The 24,391-nt window shown below is 39.0% G+C and overlaps 1 protein-coding gene across 1 annotated transcript in view; it reads right to left on the reverse strand.

Moving 5' to 3' along the window:
- Positions 1 to 22,387, reverse strand: part of FBLN1 (fibulin 1) — a 38,059-nt gene extending 15,672 nt beyond the window's left edge. Inside the window, exons 1-7 of the mRNA XM_010179400.1 lie at positions 22,292 to 22,387; positions 14,394 to 14,529; positions 8,116 to 8,287; positions 4,670 to 4,726; positions 2,368 to 2,469; positions 1,008 to 1,145; positions 436 to 573 (exon numbers count right to left, since the gene is read on the reverse strand). Of these exons, the coding sequence (XP_010177702.1) occupies positions 436 to 573; positions 1,008 to 1,145; positions 2,368 to 2,469; positions 4,670 to 4,726; positions 8,116 to 8,287; positions 14,394 to 14,529; positions 22,292 to 22,383 (835 nt within the window). The 5' untranslated portion in view covers positions 22,384 to 22,387. The remainder of the gene's footprint in view (positions 1 to 435; positions 574 to 1,007; positions 1,146 to 2,367; positions 2,470 to 4,669; positions 4,727 to 8,115; positions 8,288 to 14,393; positions 14,530 to 22,291) is intronic.
- Between the last annotated feature and the right edge of the window lie 2,004 nt (positions 22,388 to 24,391).

The following is a 24,391-nucleotide window of genomic DNA, read 5'->3' on the forward strand; positions in this document are numbered from 1 at the left end:
CATACCTGTAAAACAGTATTAACAAAGTGTGTAACAGAGAATGTCATAAATTACAGCTTTTTATACTAAGCTTTAGCTAAAACTGTTTGAATAGAGGAAGATAAGATGTATCACAAACTTCGTACAAACTTTCTTTCAGATAAAATCCCCAAAAACCTAAGGAAAGTGTTCAAATGCAGCTAAGTGCCTTAGGTAACCAAATCTCATTAAAAATAGAGATCTAGTATTTAAGTCTTTTCTTCAAATGGTTTTCTTCCGTAAAGCTTACCTGTGGGACCAAGCCCGCCTTTAAAGGAGCAAAAAAAACCAAAACATAGCAGAGCAACTAGTACTTGCATGAAGAATGACCTGAGAAGCTCAGAGCTCACTCAGTGAAACTACAATTTATCTCATAGGCAACACTTAAATACTCACTGAGATAAGAATATGTCTTACCAATACAGTTGCCTAGCGCATCTTGTATAAACCCATTCATGCACTGTAGCTTGGGTCTGCAACGGAAAGATCCCGGAGTATTCTGACAGATAAAATCAGGAGGGCAGTTATGAGTACCAGTCTCACATTCGTCAATATCTGGTACATTAAAAAAAAAAACAACAAAAAATGTTAGCAGGAATTCAACAGAAGCTTTTTCATTACATTTAAAACATAAAATGTAGTTTAAAATGTCAGACAGATCAATTCTCAGTGTACCTTCATGCAGTTCAATGCAATGACCTAGGATCAATCTGACTTACCACTTCAAACAATCTCAGTAAAACCAGGTAGAATAAGGTAAGGTTATCTCTCCTGGAAGTCTTTGTACTAGTCCACAGACAAGCAGATCTGGTATCTGCAAACTGACAGGTGGAAAACTACTGTCCCAGAAGAACTAGCACTGTCTGTGGCTTTCCTGAGCAACTGCAGCGTACACATGTATTTACCAAAAGTAAAAGAGCATGACATGATGATGTTCTTATTTTTTAACCTAAGTCTGGAAGATTTCAATTTCTCTGCGCAGGACGTACCTTTGCAACGACTGTCATCTGTTAGTTCATAACCAGTTCCACAGCTCGTGTCCCGCTGACAGCGAAAGGATCCTAATGTATTGACACAAGTTTGTCCAATCCCACAGCTGTGTGTCCCAGTAATACACTCATTAATATCTAGAATGTAAAAATTTATTTTTTTTTTAAAGAGTAAATAAGAAACATGAAATCACTGGGAAAAGATGAGATCAAAGGCTAGCTGTAGGGACACCTCCAACCAGTCATTACTTTGAGCATCGTGATACAAAGAATGGTTTGGATTTGCCCCAAACTCCCACATCCACAACGTGGCTACTCATCTCTGCTCTCAGAGTGTGCATCAGTAAAGAGATTTTGACCCTACTGGTAACAGGACTTATGACTGCTGATTCACTGTACTGAAGAGGACGAAGTTGTACTGAGTGAGAACAAAGGGCCAACATAATCTGAGTCCAGTAGCAGATGATTACAGGGACTATATGAATGAGGCATGCTTTTAGAAATCCTTCCCTTGCTCTGCTTCCCATCAACATATGGCTTTGGGACAACCTGAGCCACAAGCAGCAACTTTATACTTTATAGCTATTGATTCCTTTTTATATTTCACAATAGGTTGGTGTTAATCTGACCTATCATCAATACCTATTTTACATTCTGAAGTTTGTATCCGAGCTACCTACTTAGACTCTCTTTTCAGTCAATGAGAGAAAAAGGTACTCCTAATGAGTAACACTCTTCATCCTACAATAGCTACATAAAAAAGGCATGATAAACTGAGCCCTGGTAGTGCTTACTTATCTCAGTTAGCAACAAGAGGAGCCTAGACTGACTAACTCAGAAGCAAATGTCCACATTGACATATCTGAAGCCAAGTGTGATAAACTCTATCCCAGCCCGTTTCATTTGATGTCCCTTTAGTTCTTCTTGTGGGAGAAACCTAACAGTTCTGCCCCCATTACTATTCCCATGCCACTCATGATATCCAAGACTTTCATCCTGTCAGTTGTGTTCTCAACAAGCTGAAGAATTCTACTCTATTTCATCTGCCTTATCAATTACTATCTACTACTATAAAGAGAACAGGTATTTTATTTTCATTTCATTCACAACAATAAATTCAAGTTCTTCTGCTTCTTCTTCACTTGAAATCCTTTATCTGTTTACTGATTGTCTCTTAACTCCATTCTCCCATAACTCTCATTCCAACACTCAATTTATACCAACTTTTTATGATCTTACCTCTTTCCCCACCTAGCATAAGAATATTCTGATCTCTTCTGTCTGGATCTTTTTTTAATCCATCCTTGCTCTTTTAAAACAAGGTTGCTGATAGTTGAACAAATGGGTTTTTTTCTTTTACCTTCACAGTTGACACCATCTGGTTGAAGCTGATATCCAACAAAGCAGGAGCAGACATAACTGGATCCTGTGTCTCTGCACTGCTGAGAGCAGGGGCCACCACCTAATCGGACATTTTAAGAAATGTTATAATTAAGAGGCTCTTCACAGGAACTAAAACAAACCACTGATTTATAGGATACCTGCTGATTTATTTAGAAAAGCAGATAACTAAACACACATATACAAAAGCAGGAAAGGGCTAAATAATGAAAGAAGTGTTTGCAATCACTGGATTCTTTTAGCTCTAAAAATTAATACAAGAAGGAATTAAATTAAGAAATCTCTCGTAGCCCATCATTGTTACAAGTTGAAGGGAAAATTCTGATGAGCTCAGACACCTCCTTAAGTTTTGGCTGGGAAGTCAGAACTTTGTATAGTGAATACTGTACAATAAGGAAGGTGAGATGCATCACCATAAGTTAACAACACATTTTCACTATTAGCTGCATTAGGCTTTATTTCTAGCCCAACATTATTAGGACCATACTCCTGAATTTGCTGTAGCATGTGGTCTTTTCCTACTCTGCAGTCAGGAAACATGAAAGGAAGAAGAGGGTACTGTGAGTGACAAAGGCTTCAGAGGACCTCAATGAACCAAGACTTACTACCGGAGTACTAAGGACCTAGTGAGGTGTGTGCAGGAGTAACAAAGGATATAGAAGAGAGCTGGGGTTATCCTGTCAGACAGAAAAAGAGGATACTATAGGAAATTTACAGAAAATTTGGCTCATCATTAAGAAAACTTACTTTTACTGTTAATATTAAAAATATTTAATATTCTTACAATAGAGAAAAGGTTATATACTTCCAACTATTTGTTGTAAGAGTATTGATTTTAGCACAAATAGAACCTGTCTTCTTCTGTTTTCAGAATGGCTGGATAGTTGTTAAACAAAAGGTTTGAGATAAGCACAATCAAAGTGAGCAAATTATAATACCATAAGCTACAATACTTTCAACTTCTGAGTGAATTAAAATAATTTTTTAAGTGCAACAATTTCTAATGAGGATAGGACCATTAGTACACTACAGAAAATTCAATCTGTACGTGGTACTGGCAAAGGCAATGACATTAGAAGGAACCATAGTCTTGTGGCTGAGAAGCTATCACTTTATGAGCCTTTGCTAATACTGTGAGCCCCTGTCAGCCACAGTAAAACCTACAGTGGAGGTGCTGGAAGAACAGAATTATTGTCCTCATGTATCATGAAGGTGCTCCAAAAAAAACTGCTGGAAGTTCCACTGCCTAGAAAATTGAAGCTTCCCCTGGTGAAGATTGTAAAATCACAAGTAATTTTAGCATTCCCAGTTTTTCAGAAAATACACTGTAGACAGAAATCTAATATGTAATTAGTAATACCATCCATCTCTTGCAGGCAGCTCATTAACTGACAAATCCAACAACTGATTACATAAAGAAATAATGCTAGGAAAATATAAACCATATTTTTCTATGTCATCTCTTGTAATTAGCAGCTGGAGAAAAGGAGGAGAGCCAGTGTTGGCTTCAACTAGCTAATGACCTAGTAGACATTTCCATCCTCTCTAGAGTGTAATAGCTATACAACATGCAGCACAGTAAATCATCTCTCAACCGAAATATAAGTCTATTAAATTGATTTTATCCAAAATGCATTACTTAGTTCTGAAATACTTGTAGAAAATAATAAATCACTGCTGTTCTAAGTTTATAGACATGTAAATCACATGTGACAAGCAATAAATCAGAATACTTAGCAGAACAATATCCCAGCAACACATTCTTCCCAGGAGGCAGAACAGCCTGACTAATGAGAACAATAGCTGCTTTTATTCCCTTTTTTTTTCAGGTGATGCATCTCAAAAGGAAACAATTTTGATTTCATATTCAATCACCCTGAACATCCCAAGAGAAGAATAAAAGAACACACATATTTCATATTGGATCTCCGTGTTCTGAAGAATCCAGAATACTCCATGGGTTCAACGGGTAACACCTCTGAGGTATTCACTAGAAGTTAAATAAAAGTTAAATGTACAGTCTAAGCTTCAGTTGGGTAAGATGAACTCCATTATGGGAGACAATGCCTCCCTTGTAGTTAAGAACAAGTGAGGCATCACATAATGGCCTACATTTCTTAGAAACTATCTTCATTCTGTTATTTTTACCCATAACTAGCCTAGGCAAAATGTTTTGGCTAATCTCTAGATCTAAGTTTGCTTCACTTTTATTGGAAGGAATCACAAAAGAGCTGGCTAACAGGACTAGTCACCTGACTTACCTCTACAGCCATCATGCAGATAAGGATCTTCTTGGTCTAGCTCCTCCTTTGAAATAACTAAAAAGAGGAGAAAGAGGCATTAGAGAATAAAGCACATGTCTTCTCACAGTAAAAAGCTGCCTACTTGGGATGGGACTCAGATCAGGGTTTTGAATAAACCAGGACAAAATTAAAGTGCATTATTTACATATTTTACAGTTATTTCATTCTTAAATTTGACATTCAAATGCACATGGCTATAGGGCATTTTCCATCTGATTGATTCAATATGAAAGTCACACTATGATCATAGATTGCACATGGGCTGAGAGATTTTCAAATGCAATTCTTAACATTAAGCTTTTAACCAGAACTCAACCTCATTTTCATAAGACATGTTGTTGAGGCATGCTTGGCTTCCACTGACTTTATAGTAGCTTGGGGTACTCACAGTTTTAATGAAAATCAGATTAACCTCAGTTATTTATTTAGACTTCATTCCAAAAAGGACTCCACACCCAACTGTTGGGCACCTACTCATGGCATTCTTTCAAATGTACTTCATATACCTTAACTCAGAGAATTTTGATCAGCCATGTGTCTGCTACATGCATGTGTCCTGACAGTTCTCTCTCTCCACACAGAGGACATAAAAGGGCTGAATACATCCACTACCTGAACCTATCGTGTCCCTAAAGGACTAGCTAATGGACTTCCTTCCATCCCGTCAGTTTGAAGGCAGGGGAAATGGTAGATTGCATTTTTACACATCTTGCTACCAATCTCAAAATACTCTGGTTATCGAATAGGAAGCTTAGTCTCTTTCAGTGATTGTCCATAAGCTTATCCAACCACTGATCACTTACAAGTAAATAATACATGACGGATGTGAAAGCAAGTTTTTGTGTGGTGGCACAAGGGTGAGTTGGTACACTGAGTCCTCAAGATATAGGGGCACTTTTTGATCATATAGAAGCTAATGAAACCAGTTTGCTCAAGTCCGATCTAATTTTGTAAAGGTCCCTGAGGACACAGTACCAGAGATTGCTTTTTAAGTGATGAAGAAAACATCATACTGGGAGTCCACTTGCCTGACCCTTTGCAGCAGAATGCCTTGCATGCCTTGCTATTGCATAACACAAACACAAGGTGCTAATCCAAGAATCACAGAATGCTTTGGGTTGGAAGGGACCTTTAGAGGTCATTTAGTACAACCCCTCTGCAATGAGCAAGGACATTGTCAACTAGATCAGGTTGCTCAGAGCTCCATCAAGCCTGACCTTGAATGTTTCAAGGGAAGGGGTCTCTACCACCTCTCTGGGCAACCTGTTCCAGTGTTTCATCACCATCATTGTAAAAAAAATTATTCCTTATATCAGGTCTAAATCTACCTTCCCTTAGTTTAAAACCATTACTCCATGTCCTGTCACAACATGCCGTGCTCAAAAGATTGTCCCCATCTTTCTTCTAGGCCCCCTTTAAGTACCACAAAAGACCATAATAAGGTCTCCCCACAGTCTTCTCCAGGCTGAACAACCCCAGCTCTCTCAGCTTGTCCTCACAGGAGAGGTACTCCAGCCATCTGATCATTTTTGTGGCCCTCCTCTGGATCCACTCCAATAGTTCCATGCCTTATTGTACTGAGGGCTCCAGAGCTGGACACAGTACTCCAGATGAGGTATCACCACAGCAGAGAAGAGGGGCAGAATCACCCCTCTCCATCTGCTGGTCAGACTTCTTTTAATGTAGCCCAGGATGTGGTTGGCCTTCTGGGCAGTGAGCGTGCATGTCCAGCTTTTCATTCACCAGTATCCCTAAGTCCTTTTTTGCAGGGTTACTCTCAATCACATCATCCTTCAACCTCTACTGATACCAAGGGTTGCCCTAACCCAGGTGTAGGACCTTGCACCTGGCCTCATTGAACCTCTTGAGGTTCACATGGGCCCACTTCTCCAGCTTGCCCAGGTTCCTCTGAATGACATGCCATCCCTCTGGCATGTCAACTGCACCACTCATCTTGGTGTCATGTGCAAACTTGCTGAGAGTGCACTCAATCCCACGGTCTAAATCACTGATGAAGATATTAAACAGCACTGGTCCCAGTACGGACCCCTGAGGGACACCACTTGTCACAGCCTTCCATACGAACATTGAGCCATTGACCACTCCCCTCTGGATGTGACCATTCACCCAATTCCTTATCCACCGAACAGTCCACCTATCAAATCTGTATCTCCCCAATTTAGAGAGAAGGATGTTGTGGGGGACCATGTCAAAGGCCTTGCAGAGGTCCATACACATGACATCCATTGCTCTTCCCTTGTCCACTAATGTAGTCACTCCATCTGAGAAAGCCACCACATGGGTCAGGCAGGACTTGCCCTTGATAAAGCCATGCTGGCTGTCTTGAATCACCTCCCTGTCCTCCATGTGTTTTAGCATAGCTTCTAGGAGGATCTGTTCCATGATCTTCCCAGGCACAGAGGTGAGGATGACAGGATGGTAGTTCCCAAGGTCCTCTTTTCTTTAAAGAAAGAATTCTTTAAAGAATTTTTAAATGGACACAATGTTTCCCATCTTTCAGTCACCGGGGTCTTCACCTGACTGCCATGACTTTTCAAATATCATGGAGAGTGGCTAAGTGACTACATCAGCCAGTTCCCTCAGGACTCTGGGATGTATCTCATCAGGCAAGAGGCTTCTCATGTCAAGAAGCTGCCTTACAAAATGGAGACTGATCTCCCCTTCATAACTAACAAAGGTGTCTATTCATGTTGCTTGCACTGCCTTTTTATTGGGAATTTTTATTAGCAATAGAGATATTTGACATACGTTCACCCACCTCCTTGTTTTTTAGTTTGATGATGAGCACAGTCCTGCCCTGCTTGTTGACATTGACCCATCTTTGCAATGCATAATGGTTATTATGTGTGCCATAATAACCATACTAACCATACACATAACATTTATTATGCATGCCACTTGCCTACAAGGGTAAGTGGGGAAATGCAGTACACTGTGATCACAATTCTGGATTTTTAGGTGTTGATGTATTTCTGATGTCATGCAGGTACAGTGAGTCTGCTATATTTTGTTATTAGTAGAGCTGTCTAAGTACAAGGTATCTACCAGTCCAGTCACTTCAGCCAGAGCAAATGGACAAGGAGAATTCCCTGCTGAGACAATTTCCAAGATAATGATCATTAGTGGCCAAAGTAATCTGTCTTACAATTACTTTCTGACACCAGAAACTGAGTGACCACCTACAGTTCTTTTAGCCTCCTGTGGTATAAAACATTTCAGCTATCACTAGTCAAAACAATGAGATTCAAAACATGCAAAATTAAATTACTTAGAGGAGATCTCCAGTTAGAGGAATTCCAGCAGAAATAATTTAAAGTACAAGCACTTCTTGTACCCCATATCATTTTGTGTCTCACTCTTTCATAATCAGCAACATAAAATACCTTGCTCCTTTTTAGGAGCATCATCGCTGACGGACACATCAATGCCTTCTTGACCCTTCACACAGCAAGCTTTGAAGACAATTCCACACTGGTATCCCGTCTTCGGGTTGGGTTCACAACTCTGTCCTTGAACTTGGGCAGCCTTTCCCAGCAAGCAACAGTAACAACATGTCTATAAAAAAAATAAAAGAAGAAAAAAAGAGTCAAATCCTACCCCTGAAAGGTAGGAATTTGGAATGCAAATTTTGCCAGTAGTGTCAATGGTGGTGTACCACCTTGGCAAACTGATGGAGGATTTTCTGCAGACTCTTCAAGAATTCCTGGTATACTTAGGCTCAGACATTTAAATCTCTAGTTGAGTTCAGTGAGGTTTGCATCTGGCCCACACAGAGCCAACCACAGAACATGCATTCAGTTCTCACAAGTACTGTGTATGTGCAAATGTGTGTGCAGGGTGATGCGGAGGACCAGAATGGTCCACGTATGTATATGGAATTTCATTGCTCCCTGCCTGCATCACCAAATTTCAAACACCAGCGAACAGTGGGAACTCATTAATATCTCTCCTTCCCTTCTGTGTCCAGTTCATCAAGTTCAGATGTGATCTATGAAGTGCATGACTCAGTTTATAACTAAACCACTTACTCAACTTTCCCTGCAAAATATACCCCTCTCTGAAGGGACAAACAAGCAAACAAACATGATTCATCCAAGGTTAGCGTTAACAGCTCATAAAGAGAAGCTATTCTGCTCTGAAAGACAGACTGCATAGTCAAACATCATCTAATAGCATCACAGTCCTGATATAGCTTCCAGCAATGAAACATGATCCGCCTCTTCAAAGACCTGCTGAACTATGGGCTGAAATACACCACAGAAGTGAACATAGAGCAAGTTAATCCCATGGAGATTTCCTTTTATTTTAAATTGAAGGGACACTGCTGATTTATTCAGTTTCCTACCTTGCTGTTAGAAAGCAGCAAAAATGTTTGGTTCTCTGAAACTGGTGTCTGCCAATTATTACTATCATGTAAAAGCAGCTTTAAGCTTTTATTGTTAATTTTATTATTCTTCCAGACTCTTTCTTTGCTTAAAGAAAACAGAATGCACCAGTAAACAAAGCAAATGGAATAAACATTGAACTAAATTTCTCTAATTTGGTCCTTTAAGCACTGCACCTACTGAAAAGAAGGAAACTATGATAGTCCTTTCACTACTTTGAGAGGTATAGCCCTCATATATAAGTTTTCTTTAGTATTCTAAGTTTTCCCTATAAGGTATTATGCTTCTTTCTTTGTACTGCAGTGAAAGGTTCTTTTAAAATCTAGAGCAGTGTGGAAGTAAAATAATAAAATACTTTTCTCCTTGTTCTTCAATCTTTTTTCACTTCGCAGCATTTTGAAGTTCACGCTGTACATAAGCAAGCTATTTTGTACTTTGTCTTTTACATACACAACTGAATCCTTTCTCTGCTACAGAATGCTGTATGGCAGGAACTCTTCCCTCCTGGCCAGTGCTGGGGTGTTGTTTTCATGCCCCCATAATGTTAAGACACATGTTTTCCCTTACTAACTACTGTTTGGCAGGATGCTTCCTCACTACTACCCACTTCTTTTACTTGGTTCTCCAACTACTTCAACCCAGTGGCAAATGCTCTGGTTTCACCACTAATATGTCTGGGATATTTCCACCTTTTCTGGCTTTTCTGGATGACTTTGGAAATAAATTCTTGATTATCTCCTCCAAGAATTGCAACATTTCTGAATATTTATTCTAACATGTTCAACATTTTCTTGAGGGATCCTTCTCAAAGTTTTAAAAATCTGTCTATAATTTTATTAGCTTTCCAATTTTCACAACTATGAATTAGAAGACAAAAATTAAAACTGAACTGAAGATTCATTGTTTCACTTAAGCTTGCATCTTTTTGATAACCAAATCTTATTTAAGTTACTGAATACAGCAAGTGCCTTGTAAAATTTTGACATTATATACTTCCAGATGTTCTCGCTAGGTTCTACTGTTAGTCATACGAATTGACTTGATCTATTTCTTTGTCTTGTCACACAAAGCTCAAATTGGGAGTTACAGAGTTTCTCTGGATTTCTTTGTAAAAAGTGACCATTAATCTTGCCATTCTTGAAGTGCTAAATAACCTTATGTTCTTTATTTATTCCAGGTTGAGCCACCACTTGAAAGAACTCTGTTTCCAGCTAGTGTAAATCTTCAGGAATAGAGCTTGCTAAGTCTTGCAATGTCTGTCAGAAACTCTATCTTCATTTAACATAATTGCATGCATTGAACCATTTGTTCCAACCTGTATTTATTGTAACTGTGCACAATGCATCTTGATATAACATCTTGATAATAATAGTGTTTTTTGCTATACCAAAGCCAAAATGATCCAGAGATGGAAAGTGCCAAATGTTTTCTTAACTGATGTTTATGGTAACTGGCTTTAAACATTGACCCTAGAAAATTCTGCACTGACAGTCCTAAAGGCTAACATTTCCTGTTCAACTAAAGAAAAGAGATGGAGAAGCTGAGGAATGACTTTGTGCTCAGAGCACATCCAGGACTCTGTAGACTGCATACCTCTGCACATATCTCACCTGTGAACTCGGAAAGTCACTTATTCTCCTCTTCTTTCAGTTCTCTCTGTGAAATGGTAATAACACAGCAGTGGTAAGGCTAGTTTAACTTATGTTCATGGAGCACTCAGGAATTCTGAGACACAAAGCACTATGTCATTAAAACTATCCTTATCCTGGTAGGATTAATCTCATTATTTCCTTTTCCACGCTCACTTTTTCAGGGTTGCTAGCCTATTCTGAAAGACTTTGATCCTTTAGTCCAGAGTGCAGTTTAGATTCCATAGTAGTTCAGTTCTTGTTGTGTTTGAAGCCATTTTCCAAAGGTCGCCAGTTGCCCAAACACATGTTGTGATGGCCACCCACCTTCCATGATGGATGGTACTACCTCACCAGAGAGTTGTTATCACACAATTTCACTGCCTTTAAGTCTTTGCTTCTTAAGCGATCCCAATAAAAATCTCAATTTTCTTTTTCTTTGCCTCTCCCCTGTTACTAGCAAAAGCCCATGCAACCTCAAAGCCATGGTCTTGATCTCCATGTTTGGATAGAAAGCTGTGTCCTACTCAAAGTCCTATGCTTCGTTGATTGCTCTTATAGCTTAACTTCTCACAGAAAGGAATAAAGATGGAAGGAATAAAGGAATAAACAGATACATGTGAGAAGTTTGAAGATTTCTTTTTGGTGTGAGAGGAAGCACCTGAAATTGCTTTCATCAATAAGGTCTCTTAACTGGTTAAATTTTATAATAGTTCTTTATAATTTATGTGACTATACCAGATCTTGAAGGGTGAACTATGTAATAACACTGCTTTTGTGTGTCTGTCCACAAGAGGTCTCTCACTTGCTGAAATCCAGACTAACTAGTAGATGCTATGAAGAACGGACTGAAAAAAATACAAGTAACTCGGTCGAATTTTTTACAACTTTTGAAGATCTGAACAAAAATTAAAAATATGTTCAACAGTCTAAAGCAGTACAACTTTTGTGCTCACCTAATACACACAATTAAAGTATTCTTGATGAAACTGGGCCATATCTCAATCTTTAGAAAAAGCAAATACCTATGATAAATTTGGGGGAAAATATCTGAGCACCTTAAAGAAGGTCAAATTTCTACAAGCTTCATTCCATTTTTCAGGGGTGCTGTGGTATAAGCTTTCATAGCACCATTTCTATATCTCCTATATTGCCAACTAATCTGGAAATTGATTACCATCTTTTGAGGAAGATTTCAAAGATTAATGAATTATTTTGCATCCTTACTTTTCAAGGCAAGAAAAGCTATGCTTCAAAAAAACACCAGAGGAGTAGAATTATGCTCATCATTACTTATGCCTACCACCCATAACTGTAAAAGCTGAGGCAACTGTTTTCAAAATACAGTCTTTTTATCTTTTTTCCAATCACAAGTTTTGGATTCAAAAGATTAGCTGCCTCATTTGCTGCAAAGTGCTGCAATTAATCATACTAACTGAATTACTAAATCACTTTTTCTGCTTCCTTGAAGGAGACAAAGAGGATCCAAAAGATATCCCATGCAATCTGAGCTAAACTAAGATGGACCAAATTAGGCAAAATAAGATTTGAGAACATGTGAGACAGCCTTGGTGTGAATGTAAAAGTTTACCACAGCAGGGCACAACCGCCAGATGAATTTTATATCTCAAGAATGTACTCAACAAAAGAAATTATCAACTGTTCATTGACATTAGATCATAAATCATCTGTGTCCATTACAGATCAAGATATTATCTATGAAGATACTCCTACAGCTATCTCAGTACAGTTATCAAGTGTAAGATATTCCTATTAGGGAGTGGGGGGAGCAGAACGTGGCTCACAAAGATTAAATAACACCAACTATGTTTATTCTAGTAAATTAAACAGGATGTTTATGAACATCCTGTTAAATTATGTTAAATTATCCTGTTAAATTATGACAGGATGTGGGATCAGGCATTGTACTGCATTTGTCTGTAAAATTTAAATATCAGCAAGCTTTAAGGGCAACTAACATCCTCTCAGACAATGCTGAAGCACATTTTGGGGTTAGCACAGGCCAGCAAGTGTTCCCAACAGCCCTCATGCACTATGTTTTGCAGGGGAAACATGACAGTTACGTGACATGAGCCACTTATTTTCAGGGCCAGAGATTGAGGCCCAGTGCATTGTTTAATAATACAGCTCCCACCATGAAAATCTGCCATCTTTAAAGAAGCCTGGCCACTTTAAAAAACAACAGTGTTAACTCTTCTACCTTACACTGACAAGCCCACATAGGGAAACATCAGTCAATTGATGGGAAAGTGCAGTCTCGTGAACAGTTGCATTCTGTTCCAGAGTTGTCCCATGGCATGCGTTTAAAATAGTGCTGCTGTTATAAGCCTGTCTCTGGTAGCAAACATTTGAGTCTGCAGAGTACTCACCCTCACAGTCCTTGTCCATTTATCTGTTTATAGCCCTTCAAAGTACTGAAACAGACAGCTAAGTATTTTTTCATGCCACATTCAGATTGGGGTGGACAGGCCTCCTAACAGTAAAGGCTGCACAGTGCAATCTCCATGCCAGGAGCAGGGCACACCTTGGATGCGGCCAACAGGTGAGAAATGTGAGACACACTCCACCATGGGACAAAAATCATACTGCACGTGCAAACGAGTCTGTGACAAGCCAACAACACCAGCCTCATCAGCATGTGTTACCTTTCTTCTAGTCAGAGAGAATGTAGATTACTTCACAGCCCTAGCATCAGCAGCATCCTACTGCCAGGAACACAATCAAGCTGGCATTTTGAAGAGATATCAAGCTTGTGAGTCAGTCATGCTCTGCCATCTTCTACATAGTACATTTTTTTTAACTGAATGAATGAAAACATTCAGTGTCTGTGAGCAGTGGGAAGAATTAAAAATCACTCTCATCTCTTTTCATCACCATTGAAAGAAATCCATAACAGGAATAGAGCTGTTCATGATTGAGTCATGGTCAAGGTCATGATCCTACCCGTGGAACCTTCTTTCAAAAACACTCTGCATACTGGTATGAACATGCTCCCTTTCAAGAATGGACAGACAAAGACAGTTATAAAGGTGGAGGGAAGGGCATAGATTAACTAAAGATGCCAAAGGTATCTTAAGACATTTTTATTCTAATATCAAATGTTTTATCACAAGCTTACAGATGTCTCCATTCAATTGTAAATCAAAGTCATGTTAACTAATGACATATACACAAGCTGGAATTATAAGTACACTGAGAGGATTAACTTCAGTTCTACCCCTTTGGGCCACCAATACTGAAAACCACTAAGTCTGACCTTAGGCCATGAAGCTCTAATGAAAGCTAAAGTCTGAAATGAGACTGAGTTTCTCACCCATCCCTTCCTACAGTGCTGTCTTTTTTCATATAAAAGTAGTTTTCTAGCCATTAACTCATTCAAGAATTTCCACCTCTCTGCATTCTACCCTCAGCATCTGCAAAAATACAAAACAGTCTGCTTCACCCAGCAAGGAACTATTTCTCTCAAAGAAGCACAAAGTGTTTAGTAGAGACACGAGGTGTAGATGGGGAAGAACTGGTTATGTGCATCAAACTGAGTACAGTGACCTTCAGGGTCAACCCTTAATACCAATCCAGACAGTCAATATAATTTCTTAAAGATAAACAGGAGTAGCTCTGATGTCTCACCTTGAAGTATTCAGCTTCACAGGTGGAATTTTCACCAGTATGTGAGTCACACTCCTCACGCACGTTGGCAAATTCAATCCCATCTGAACAATACTGCTTCTCCATCTGGCTGTGGCAGCACTGTACCTGAGTCATGCTGACAAAAGGATGGAAGCAATGGAAGAAGAATGTCATATATAGGCCAAGAACAGATAATGCAAGTTTTGATAATTAGCACTTGTCTCATGGCAAGAGGTTCCTGTGGGCATGCATTGTAGTTACAAAGTAAAGCTACTTGCTCAAAATAGGCAGAATGTCTAGGTGACATGTTAAATACAGTTAAGGTCATATGTTTAATACAGTTTAACTGCCTGTCTACCTTGCAGCCTTTCAAAAAACCTTTTTTTAAGCAAATGGATAACTTCAACCACATTTGCCACAGGGCTCAAGGTCTCTGGGATGTTGCATTCTTGCATGTTCTGTGACAGCTGGTGGCTGAACAGAGGGTGGTGAGAACCAAACCAGTGCTTCAGCTGATGGAAGGGAAAAGGCAGGCCCTGGACATTGTGAAAGTCTGCAGTCCCATGGCCAGCCTACCCCAGCACCTGCTGCCCCTTGCTCAAGCACATCTGGCATGTTGAAGGAAGCTCAGCATTGCTCTGTGGGACAACAGGAGATATGGGGAGAAATGAAGATACCGAGGAAAGTTATAGTGAGAAACAGAGTGTATTGCAAGCAAAAGGTCAAGGAATACAAGGGAGAAAATAAGAGTATTACAGGGCAGGAAGATGCAAAGAGGAGATAGGATATAAATCTACAGGAAACTCTGCTTTTTTACTTCCACTGCTCATAAAATCATTCTATTTTATCTCGGTTTCAGTGAATAAAACAATCTATGAGGAGGCTTTAAACTCCTCCAATCCTGTTGCTACTGTCACTTGCATGCAAAGCCCATTCAAGGAGATATCTCCCCTCTTTCCACTCTGTTTTCACCTGCAACTCTGCTTTGCTGGGTAGCGCTGTGGGTGGAGCTTGCAGTTTAAAGCTCTTCCACCACTACCTTCTATAATAGACAATGGAAAACAAAGAAAAAACTTAAAGAAGAGTAACAAAGCAGATTACACATATTAGGATATAAACATATCCATGTGTTCTGTGACAAACTCAATTTCATTAAGAATAATGTTACCTGAGTTGCTAGGGGAAAACTATCCCAAAGGCAATCCAAGCTGATAAATCCCATTTAGGGTAAAACAGAGGCACCTAAAAGGCATGCCCTGATATGTTAGAATTCTGTAAGAAACACACAGAAAAACCCTATATATGCACTTTTATACCCATCAGCAGGGGAAATCTTATACATCTTACAGACCAACAACATTGAACACACTATCTTTGCTGTTAGGAAAATTCACCTTTTCTTTTTTCCCCCCTCAACTCCAGTTATTTGAACCAATGAGTAAAATCTTTTCAAGGTTTACCTAGAAATGCATCAAATTATGTACATATTCAGAAAACCAATACCCTTTACTCTTAAAAATATTTCATTTACATTACTATAAATTTTGGAGTATAAGGAAGACAGATAGGTTAATTCCACCACTGAAATACAGGCTTCTCCTGCTGTCATCTAAGAGGTGGATTCCTATGCATCACTTCTGGAGGAGCCTTCCTGCTCTCAGTGACCACAGAATGAACTTTCAGCTCCCAGGCAGCGTGAGGGACTCTCTCAGCTCTAAGACCAAGCCAGCCAGTCCAGCCTACTAAAAGCATAGGACATGCGGGTACCGGGCTCAAATTTTGCATCTCTGTGCATACTGGTGAGGTGAGGATGTCAAGCTACATTTCTGAAGAGTCCCAATTTTTATTTACTGGATTTTGTAATGGTCTGACTGTGCAGTTCTGCCTTGGACGAAAACAACTAGGAGATTTTAATGCATAGGGACAAAACCCAGGATAAGTTAATGAACAAATTATTCAAAAATAGACTCTAAAGTCACAGCTAGAAGTTAAGCCCAGGACAGTAACTTTATCTGGCAGAATATTTGAAGGTTTTGATATTTGGTTTAGTTCCAGTTTGGAATAATATGTAGCTTTTTTGTTGGTGAAATTCCCTCTGACGCAGAATTTCCATTCCCTGCCCAGCTCTGGGGTGGTCTGACTGTCAGAACTTTGGAAGCCTGTAAAACCTGAACTTCTAGCCCAAGAGTGTGGGAGTTGAGACTTTCCAGCTCCTTTAGCCCTCCAAGCCCTGTTGAGGAGCTCCATATGTTGGCCACAGACAGACAAACAAACAAACAAACAACAGCAGTCTTTCAGTAATGTGTATGATTTCCAGTTTGTTTTTGTTTTTTTTTTTCCAAATACAAGTCACCTCTTTGAAATCCCTGACAAATTGGCAATTTCAACCAAAACAAAAAAGTTTCTTAAGATGTTTCCCACAGCTGTATTCAAAAGTCACGTGGCCCACCCCAACTGTAATGAGGAATTAAAGATCAGTTGAGTACTAGATTAAAATACCATTTGTTCAGTCCCAGAACAACAACAATAAAATCACACTTCATTGCCCAAATCCTACAGTGAAGTTGCACTGGAAGCAAATATTGTTTGAGACTGTGAACACTTGTGTGGCTGTAACAGGTAGAAATCCTTGAAATATGGCAGAGAAAAATGCCAGAAAAACCTGCACAGTACTGGTCTTACAGCTGCAATTTAACCTGCCCTGCTGACCACCCTTTTACCTTTGCACACCAGCCCACGTGCCGATGGTCGCTAGAGCATAGCACCACAAGCTCTTCAGACTCCAAGACTTTTGAGATGAAGAGTATCATCTCTCCTTGTCTTTGCTAAAGTTATGTGTGTCTCCCTGGCTTAGATCCTAATACAATATATACCAACTTTCTACTTCACAGCAGAGTAAAGGACCCATCACTAACGGCTAATAGGACATCTAGATTTGCCTTTTTGCGTAAAACCTTTCAACTCTTCCTGTGTAGCATTCCTATTAACTTCATGTCTATGGATAGCTTACAATATTGGTCTCTAAAACAAGAGGAAGTAGAGGAGTACTTTCCTGTTGGTTGCGGTTTTTTTTAATTACTCTTCATAATTAAAAAAGTCAAAGGCTACTTCTTCCTTATCTGCCATAATCTGAATTTCACTTAAGACAGTGCAACAGAACTTTATTGAAATAAATAGGTACTTACAATATAGCTGAAATCTTAAAGTACTAAATAAAGAATCTTTAGGAGCATCAGGCCTCATAACTGACATCGGCTCAGGATATTTCAGGTAAAATAATGTATTTTCTGGTGGGTTTTTTTTTTTTTTGAAAGATGAGTTTTATTCATGGCTCACTAGTGACAGAAATCACTAAGACATTTAAAAAGACCTTATTCTTTGTTGCAGATGCTGATCTAAAATTAAAGTCATTTCATTACTAGGTAATTTGATTATAAATCAAGTTAAGAAATAATTTTTATATTCTTTTACTTTCTGTTAAAATTTAACCAGTGTTACAGATTTTCATGGAATAATTTTTCAGCTGGAAAGCTAAATGTCCCTCTACCTCCATAATCCTTTCACATTTATTATTCTTCTTCCCAGAGGCTGCACTCCTAAACCAGCACAGATTTCAAAGTAGTATTTTTCCTTTCATTTCTTTCCATAATGGCCATAATTTTCCATAAAATTTAACAATGTCTTTTTTGTCAGCTGAATATCATCGCCCTCTCTGACTCTCTCCTTCTACTTACTACCCTGTCTTCAAACTATGTCAGCACCGTTCATGTGCACAGTGGAAGAACTTTGACAAAAAATATTAACATTAAAAAGGGAATTATTCCACTTAAGAATTATTTTGCAAAAACAAGCTGGGTCTTCCACACTTACTCCTTTCAGTTTGCAGTTTAACACGCAAACAGAAATGAACTTAGAGCAAGATCTGGTATTATGAGTGAAACAATATGACAAATGAAAATAATAAAGAGTGCCTCTATGATGAAAATACATATATTTGAACATGTGTTATAAATTAGCAAGGGACTAAAGTAAAAATATTTTATTCAAGAAACCTCAAAATTAACCAGTTTTATACGATCTATAAACAACTTTGGAGTTTACTTAATAAATGTTTTCTTGAAGGTAAAGGGTAAAATTAAATCTACACCATGTAGAGAAACAAAACTGATAATGTTGTGGCAGAGAAAGGACTGAGTGTGACATCATTCACAAAGTGTAGTAAGTAAGTTACCCTAAGTGAGTGTCAATAAAACCCTGACAACATAGCAGACTGTCAGACTGTTCTTCTGCCCCTCTGACTGTGAAGCCAAAAATTTTAGTGACTGTGAGGCACTCTTAGCAGGCTAGAGAGAAGAGATAATAATTAATATAGGCAACTTCTCCAAAAATAACTTTAAACAGCTTTTTCAGCCATAAAACTGTCACAACTTTGATGTCCAAAATTTCAGGCTCTTCCAGACTTGCAATGGCATAAATCAATAAACATCTATCAGCAGTGAAGCATCTGGTGCCTATCACTCCAAACACTCTTGTCTTACTACTTCCTTGTGTTCCCATCTGACTCTGTCTGGGAATACAGATCACCTTTTTGTTCTGTTTTTGCACAGTACCTAGCAGAGTGTTCTGTAGCTTCTTCTTTTATACATTCTCGCAACACTGATAATAAATAAGGTTATTCCCAATGTAACTCCAAAACACTTTACACAGTGCTAAAGGCATGCAATTCTCACATGGAGATACACTGTTTCTGGTCCAAGAATTAAGCTCACTTGCTAAGAGCTCTTCATTTGGAAAGGAAGAAGATTTATTGGCAGGTTGAGTTCCAAAAATAAATGGCAGCTGTTTCCAGCTGGTGCAAGTTTAAACGCAACACAAGAAAATGGATGAATGGGCAAAAAGCTGCTGCTATGACAGCAGATATACGACATAGATATTATTCATTAAAACTCTACACTCATATTTACTGAGTCATGAAGACACAGAGAAAATGACTGTCATTGTCCAGAGTGATAATACAATGAGGTGTACTCATCTGTGGGACAAGCAACCACAATAAGAGATTGCAGACATGACTGGACATTGAGCCTGGAGCCTTGTTTCAACATAAATGCAACTGAGCAACAGTGGCCAGATAGTTCTTACGAATTCATTTGCACTTCAGACAGGGGGCTGGCTCACTTGTGGTGTAGGACAAGAAAGTGAGCACATCTGCAGTTTGAACTGCACCAGATTCAGCAAGCGACGCTCACACAGATGGCAAGTCACTCGAGAACTACAAGAGACTTTGGGGGAAGGATCCTAAAAAGATGTTGAACCCCAGAACTGTCAGCTTATTTCTAAGATGCACGGCAGATGTAAGAAATGTCAGTGCTTGTGTGGAAACCCCTCTTGATCACTATAAATGTGCTTTAAATTGTTTCAAAAGGTCAAAGGGTTGCAATTCTAATTCAATAAGGCAGCTTGTTCCTCACACAAACAAAAACAAAAGAAACTCTAGCAGTGGGCTTACTTTCAGGAAAGGACTGAACCTGAGATGCTGTTATTACTATTCTAAGCAGAGGATTCAAAAGCAGCATGTAAATTCTTGTAAAGTGTGTTGGAGAAAGTACTCACATCCAATCTGTTCTGTGTTGCACAGTCTTTGCAAAGTAATTGCACAAAATCATTTTTACTTCCTCAAATCTGCTCACTTCACAGTGTATTTCTCCCTTGCATTCAGCTGCTAACCTTGCAAACCCAAGCTGAAATATGCAGGGCAAACAGCTCCATCTGGCATGAAGTAATACGGGTTTGTAAATCCAAGAGGCTGTGGCTTTTTAAGAGCACTCAGAGTCAGACAATCAACACTGTCCAATGCTGCTGCACCAGATAGTCAAAATATTCCAGCTGGGGTTTAAGTAACCACATAAATGATAGATATCTGTCCTCCAGCAGCTCCCACAGCATGTAGGTGTCTAAATAGGAAGAAGGTTCTTTTGAAAATCTGTAACAAATAAATAAGGCATCCTGTGTCATATTCTCACCTGCCTAGACCTCAGCAATTGCAAGGAACCTGGTTTTGCTTGCATCTCTGTGCAGTAGAAGTAAATGCACAAAATCCGTGACATTTCCCTCAGGTGCTTGCAAAGGGAATCATGCTCTCTCACTGTTAATCCTGGCTCCAGTTACACCAGCAACTAGAATTTGGCCCTTACTTTTGTGTCTGAAATGGCATTATGAAGTGATTTTTCTGTGCATCTTACAGATATGCCAGTTTGCAATCATAACTGGGGTAAAATAATATTGCCTTTAAAGACAGTAGTCAAAGGTGCCAATTTTACTTACTCATTTTTATAGTGAAGCCAAGCTTCAGGGGGGGCTATGTTTATTTATCATACAGTTATGAATAAATGCAACTGAACTGAATTTATCCACTTCTTTTTTTTTGTCAATAAGTGCTCATGCCTCTCACAGAATATGTCCATTTACCCATTTCTGATTTACCATTGCATCACTATTTTCATAATTACATATCAGTTATGCAAAAAAACTAGATGAAGTATTAGTAAACCTTTTTCAGTTCCTGTGAAGTCCTAAATACTCTCTAAAATGGAAATCCTTAAAAGAATATATTACATTTACAGTAGAACTGCAACTCACATTAATCAATTTATCATTAAATCATCAAGATTCTTGCTCCCAGATTGTTCAATAAACTTGGTTTCCTGTTTTCCCTGCCTCTGTTCTGTCTCTAACTCTCCTGACTCTTCAAGTATTTCCTAAATTGGGATTTAAGTCCTATCTGTCAATTCTTCTGCGTAAGAGACCGCTTTCTATGCCAATATAAATGCAAAAGTCAAAAAACATGGACAGACTTGCCTGCAAGACACATTCTTTCCATAATAAATATTAATCCAACACTTCTACAATTCCCAAGATTAAATCACTTTGCAAGCCATTTGAAAAGATAGAGGGGAGCAATGTAACGTGTTTTAAATACAAAGTCCTCTGTGAAACTGCCTCTCAAACTACCAAGCACAAATTGTTAGCTCAGTAAATCAAATGTAACAAGTGCATTTAACAGCAAAAAAATAATGCAAACTATCATTAACATAAAAAGTATGAATGCTCAAACCATGTAAGAGATTCAGTGTAACCAAAATGTCACTCTGCAAATAATTGTAACATTTAACTTCATTATTTCATTTGCTAGATTACATGATAGAAATCAGTATCCTATTAAATGTGAATAGAATTAAGAAATCTATTAATTAACTAAAGGTTACTATTTTCTATGACCAAACACATTTGACAGAAGTCGGACACTCTATATGATTAGGAATCGCCTTGACTTAAGCTTTAAGTTCCCCCCATCCAGCAATTCAACTGAGAACTAGAGGGCAATTATTTGTGTGGCACCACACAGGAGAAACTGTTTTAAAAGGCTGTCTTACATACTGACATATATGTCTATATAGTCTATAGATTATTCATGTACAGGATCTGCTGTGTTTCTTCAAACACTTTTGATCAAGAATTTGGACCATCACTGGGCTAGATTCACAATCAGTACAAACTGAAGAAGCTTTACTGACATTAGTGGAGCCATGCTGAGATATATTGACTATAGGCAGAGTCCAAGCCCTGTGAGTAGAGTACAGTGAAAAAAACTTCTAAGAGACAGCACATGCCAAACAGGTTAGAGCTGAGTGACTCTGCACTAGATCAACAGCAAAAATTAGAAGGTCTTAATGGAAGAAAAGTGAGTACTCGGGTTTTCCCAAGGCTAGAGATGGATTGGAAAACTCCAATTTAAGAGCTCAATGCTTCATCTTAACATCAGCTTTCATACCTGCCATTCCCATGGTTTTACATTGAAAGATAAACTATAGTTTAATATATAATAAATAACTATATACCTGCATTCTCTGGACTCAGATATTAATGGTAGAGAAGTACATATTCTGTTTTTATTTGCCCATTCAATACCCTTGTCACAGCATTCTTCCATTGAAAGATCTGCAGAAATTAGAAAAGAAAGAAAAACACAACAATATATTAATACAGCCTTAGTAAATGGTATTGCCTCTGCCAGTTGAAAAAAAAAAAACAACAAACCACAAAAAACCTTCAAAATAAACCAACAAAAACCCACAAACCAACCAAACAAAAAACCCCCAAAACACAAAAGACTGTCAGTTCTTTCCTCCCTCTCTTATCTACACACAGAGTAGTGCACTCATCCAAAAGGCACTCATGGCCAAATGAAGTATCCATTAGCACGCTGTATGTAATAAGCCACTGTACTGGAGGTATTCCTTCCTCAGTGAACAAAGCTGCAGCTTCCCTTAGCCTTCCACATAAAGACACAGTCCAGGGACTGATAATCCAGCAGAAAATAGTTCAGATAGAGTTCTGCACAATAAAAGGATCTGTTGGATTGCTTTCCTTTATTATCAAAAGCAGCAGTAGCAACAAGCAACCTTTTAAAATCCTGAATGCAGGACAAATCACTGCCTGATATGAAAGACAGATGAATGTCATCACAAGTTAATTTGCAGAACTATTTCTTCCTGAGGTTATTATTCAATTAATCTGTTTTACTCAGAAGTATCTCTGTAAATGCAGAAGTATTGCACAGAGAGACAGAAAGCTATATGGTATTTTGATCACATCACATATGAAATAAAAATTGATATAGATACCAACTGATACCAACCCTGAAACTAAGATGATAAGCATACTGCAGATAATTATTTGTGCAGAGTATGACTTTTGCAAAAGTCTCTAATTTAATAAAACTAAATACTGTTAATGGACTGACAAACACTAAAGGTTTGCTTCATATTCCAAGTGCAAAAGTTCATTGCACAGCAGGTGTATCAGAACTTGGAATAAAACATGAGTCACATTTTCCTATTAATTATCTTGTAGTCCAGACACAGAACAGCTCCTTGTATAACAAATACGCAATCTGTGTAAAAGAAATATAAATCTGATTATCAAGATGGATGGCTTTCTAATGTTTTCTCTTTGTTTCCTAAGTGTTTTGATCAGTGGCCCTGACAGGCTGCACTCAGGAGTCCTTAGGGAGTTGGCTGATGCCATTGCCATGCTACTGACAATTATCATACAGAGGTCATGGCAAATGAGAGCAGTTCCTGAACAACAGAAGAGAACCAATGTCCCCCTGTCTTCAAGAAGGATAAGAGAGGAGATCTGGGAAACTACACACTGGTCAACCTCTTCTCATTGTCTGGAAAGGTGATGGCAAAAATCCTCCTGGAAACCATGTCCAAACACATGAAGGACAAAAAGGTGATCAGGAGAAATCACATTGGATTTATGAAGGGGACATCATGCTTAACCAACCTTAGAGCCTTCTACAGTGCAGTGGCTAGGTTGGTGGAGGAGGGAATAGCAGTGGAAGTTGTTTACCTTGACATCAGTAAGGCTTTTGACACTGTCTCCCATAACACCCTCATAGACGAGCTGATAGTGCACAGGTAAGTGGACAGTGAGGGGGACTGAAAACTGGCTGAACCGTCAGGCCCAGAGGGCTGTGATCAGTGGCACAGAGTCCAGCTGGAGGCACGTGGTGCACTTCAGACACAGTGGTGTACCTATATGGTTCCAGCACTGTTCAGTATCATTCTTCATGACCTCAACACTGGGAAAGAATGCATCCTCAACAAGTTCACAGATATGCAAAACTGGGAGGAGTGACTGATGCAGCAGAAGGATCTCAACAGGCTGGAGAAACGGGCAGTGAGGAACCTCATGAAGTTCAGCAAAGGGAAAGGCAACGTCTGCATCTGGAGAGGAATAAGTCCTAAGCACCAGTACACACTGCAGGGTTACCAGCTGGAAAACAGCTCTGCAGAGAAGGACTGGTAGGCACCAAGTTGATTATGAGCCAGCAATGCACCTTTGCAGCAAGGAAGACCAACACCATCTCAGGCTGCATTAGACAGAGCACTGGCAGCAGGCTGAGGGAGGTGATCCTTCCCCTCTGCTCA

The sequence above is a fragment of the Mesitornis unicolor genome, unplaced genomic scaffold, assembly GCF_000695765.1.
Source record: "Mesitornis unicolor isolate BGI_N332 unplaced genomic scaffold, ASM69576v1 scaffold1872, whole genome shotgun sequence".
Taxonomy (NCBI): domain Eukaryota; kingdom Metazoa; phylum Chordata; class Aves; order Mesitornithiformes; family Mesitornithidae; genus Mesitornis; species Mesitornis unicolor.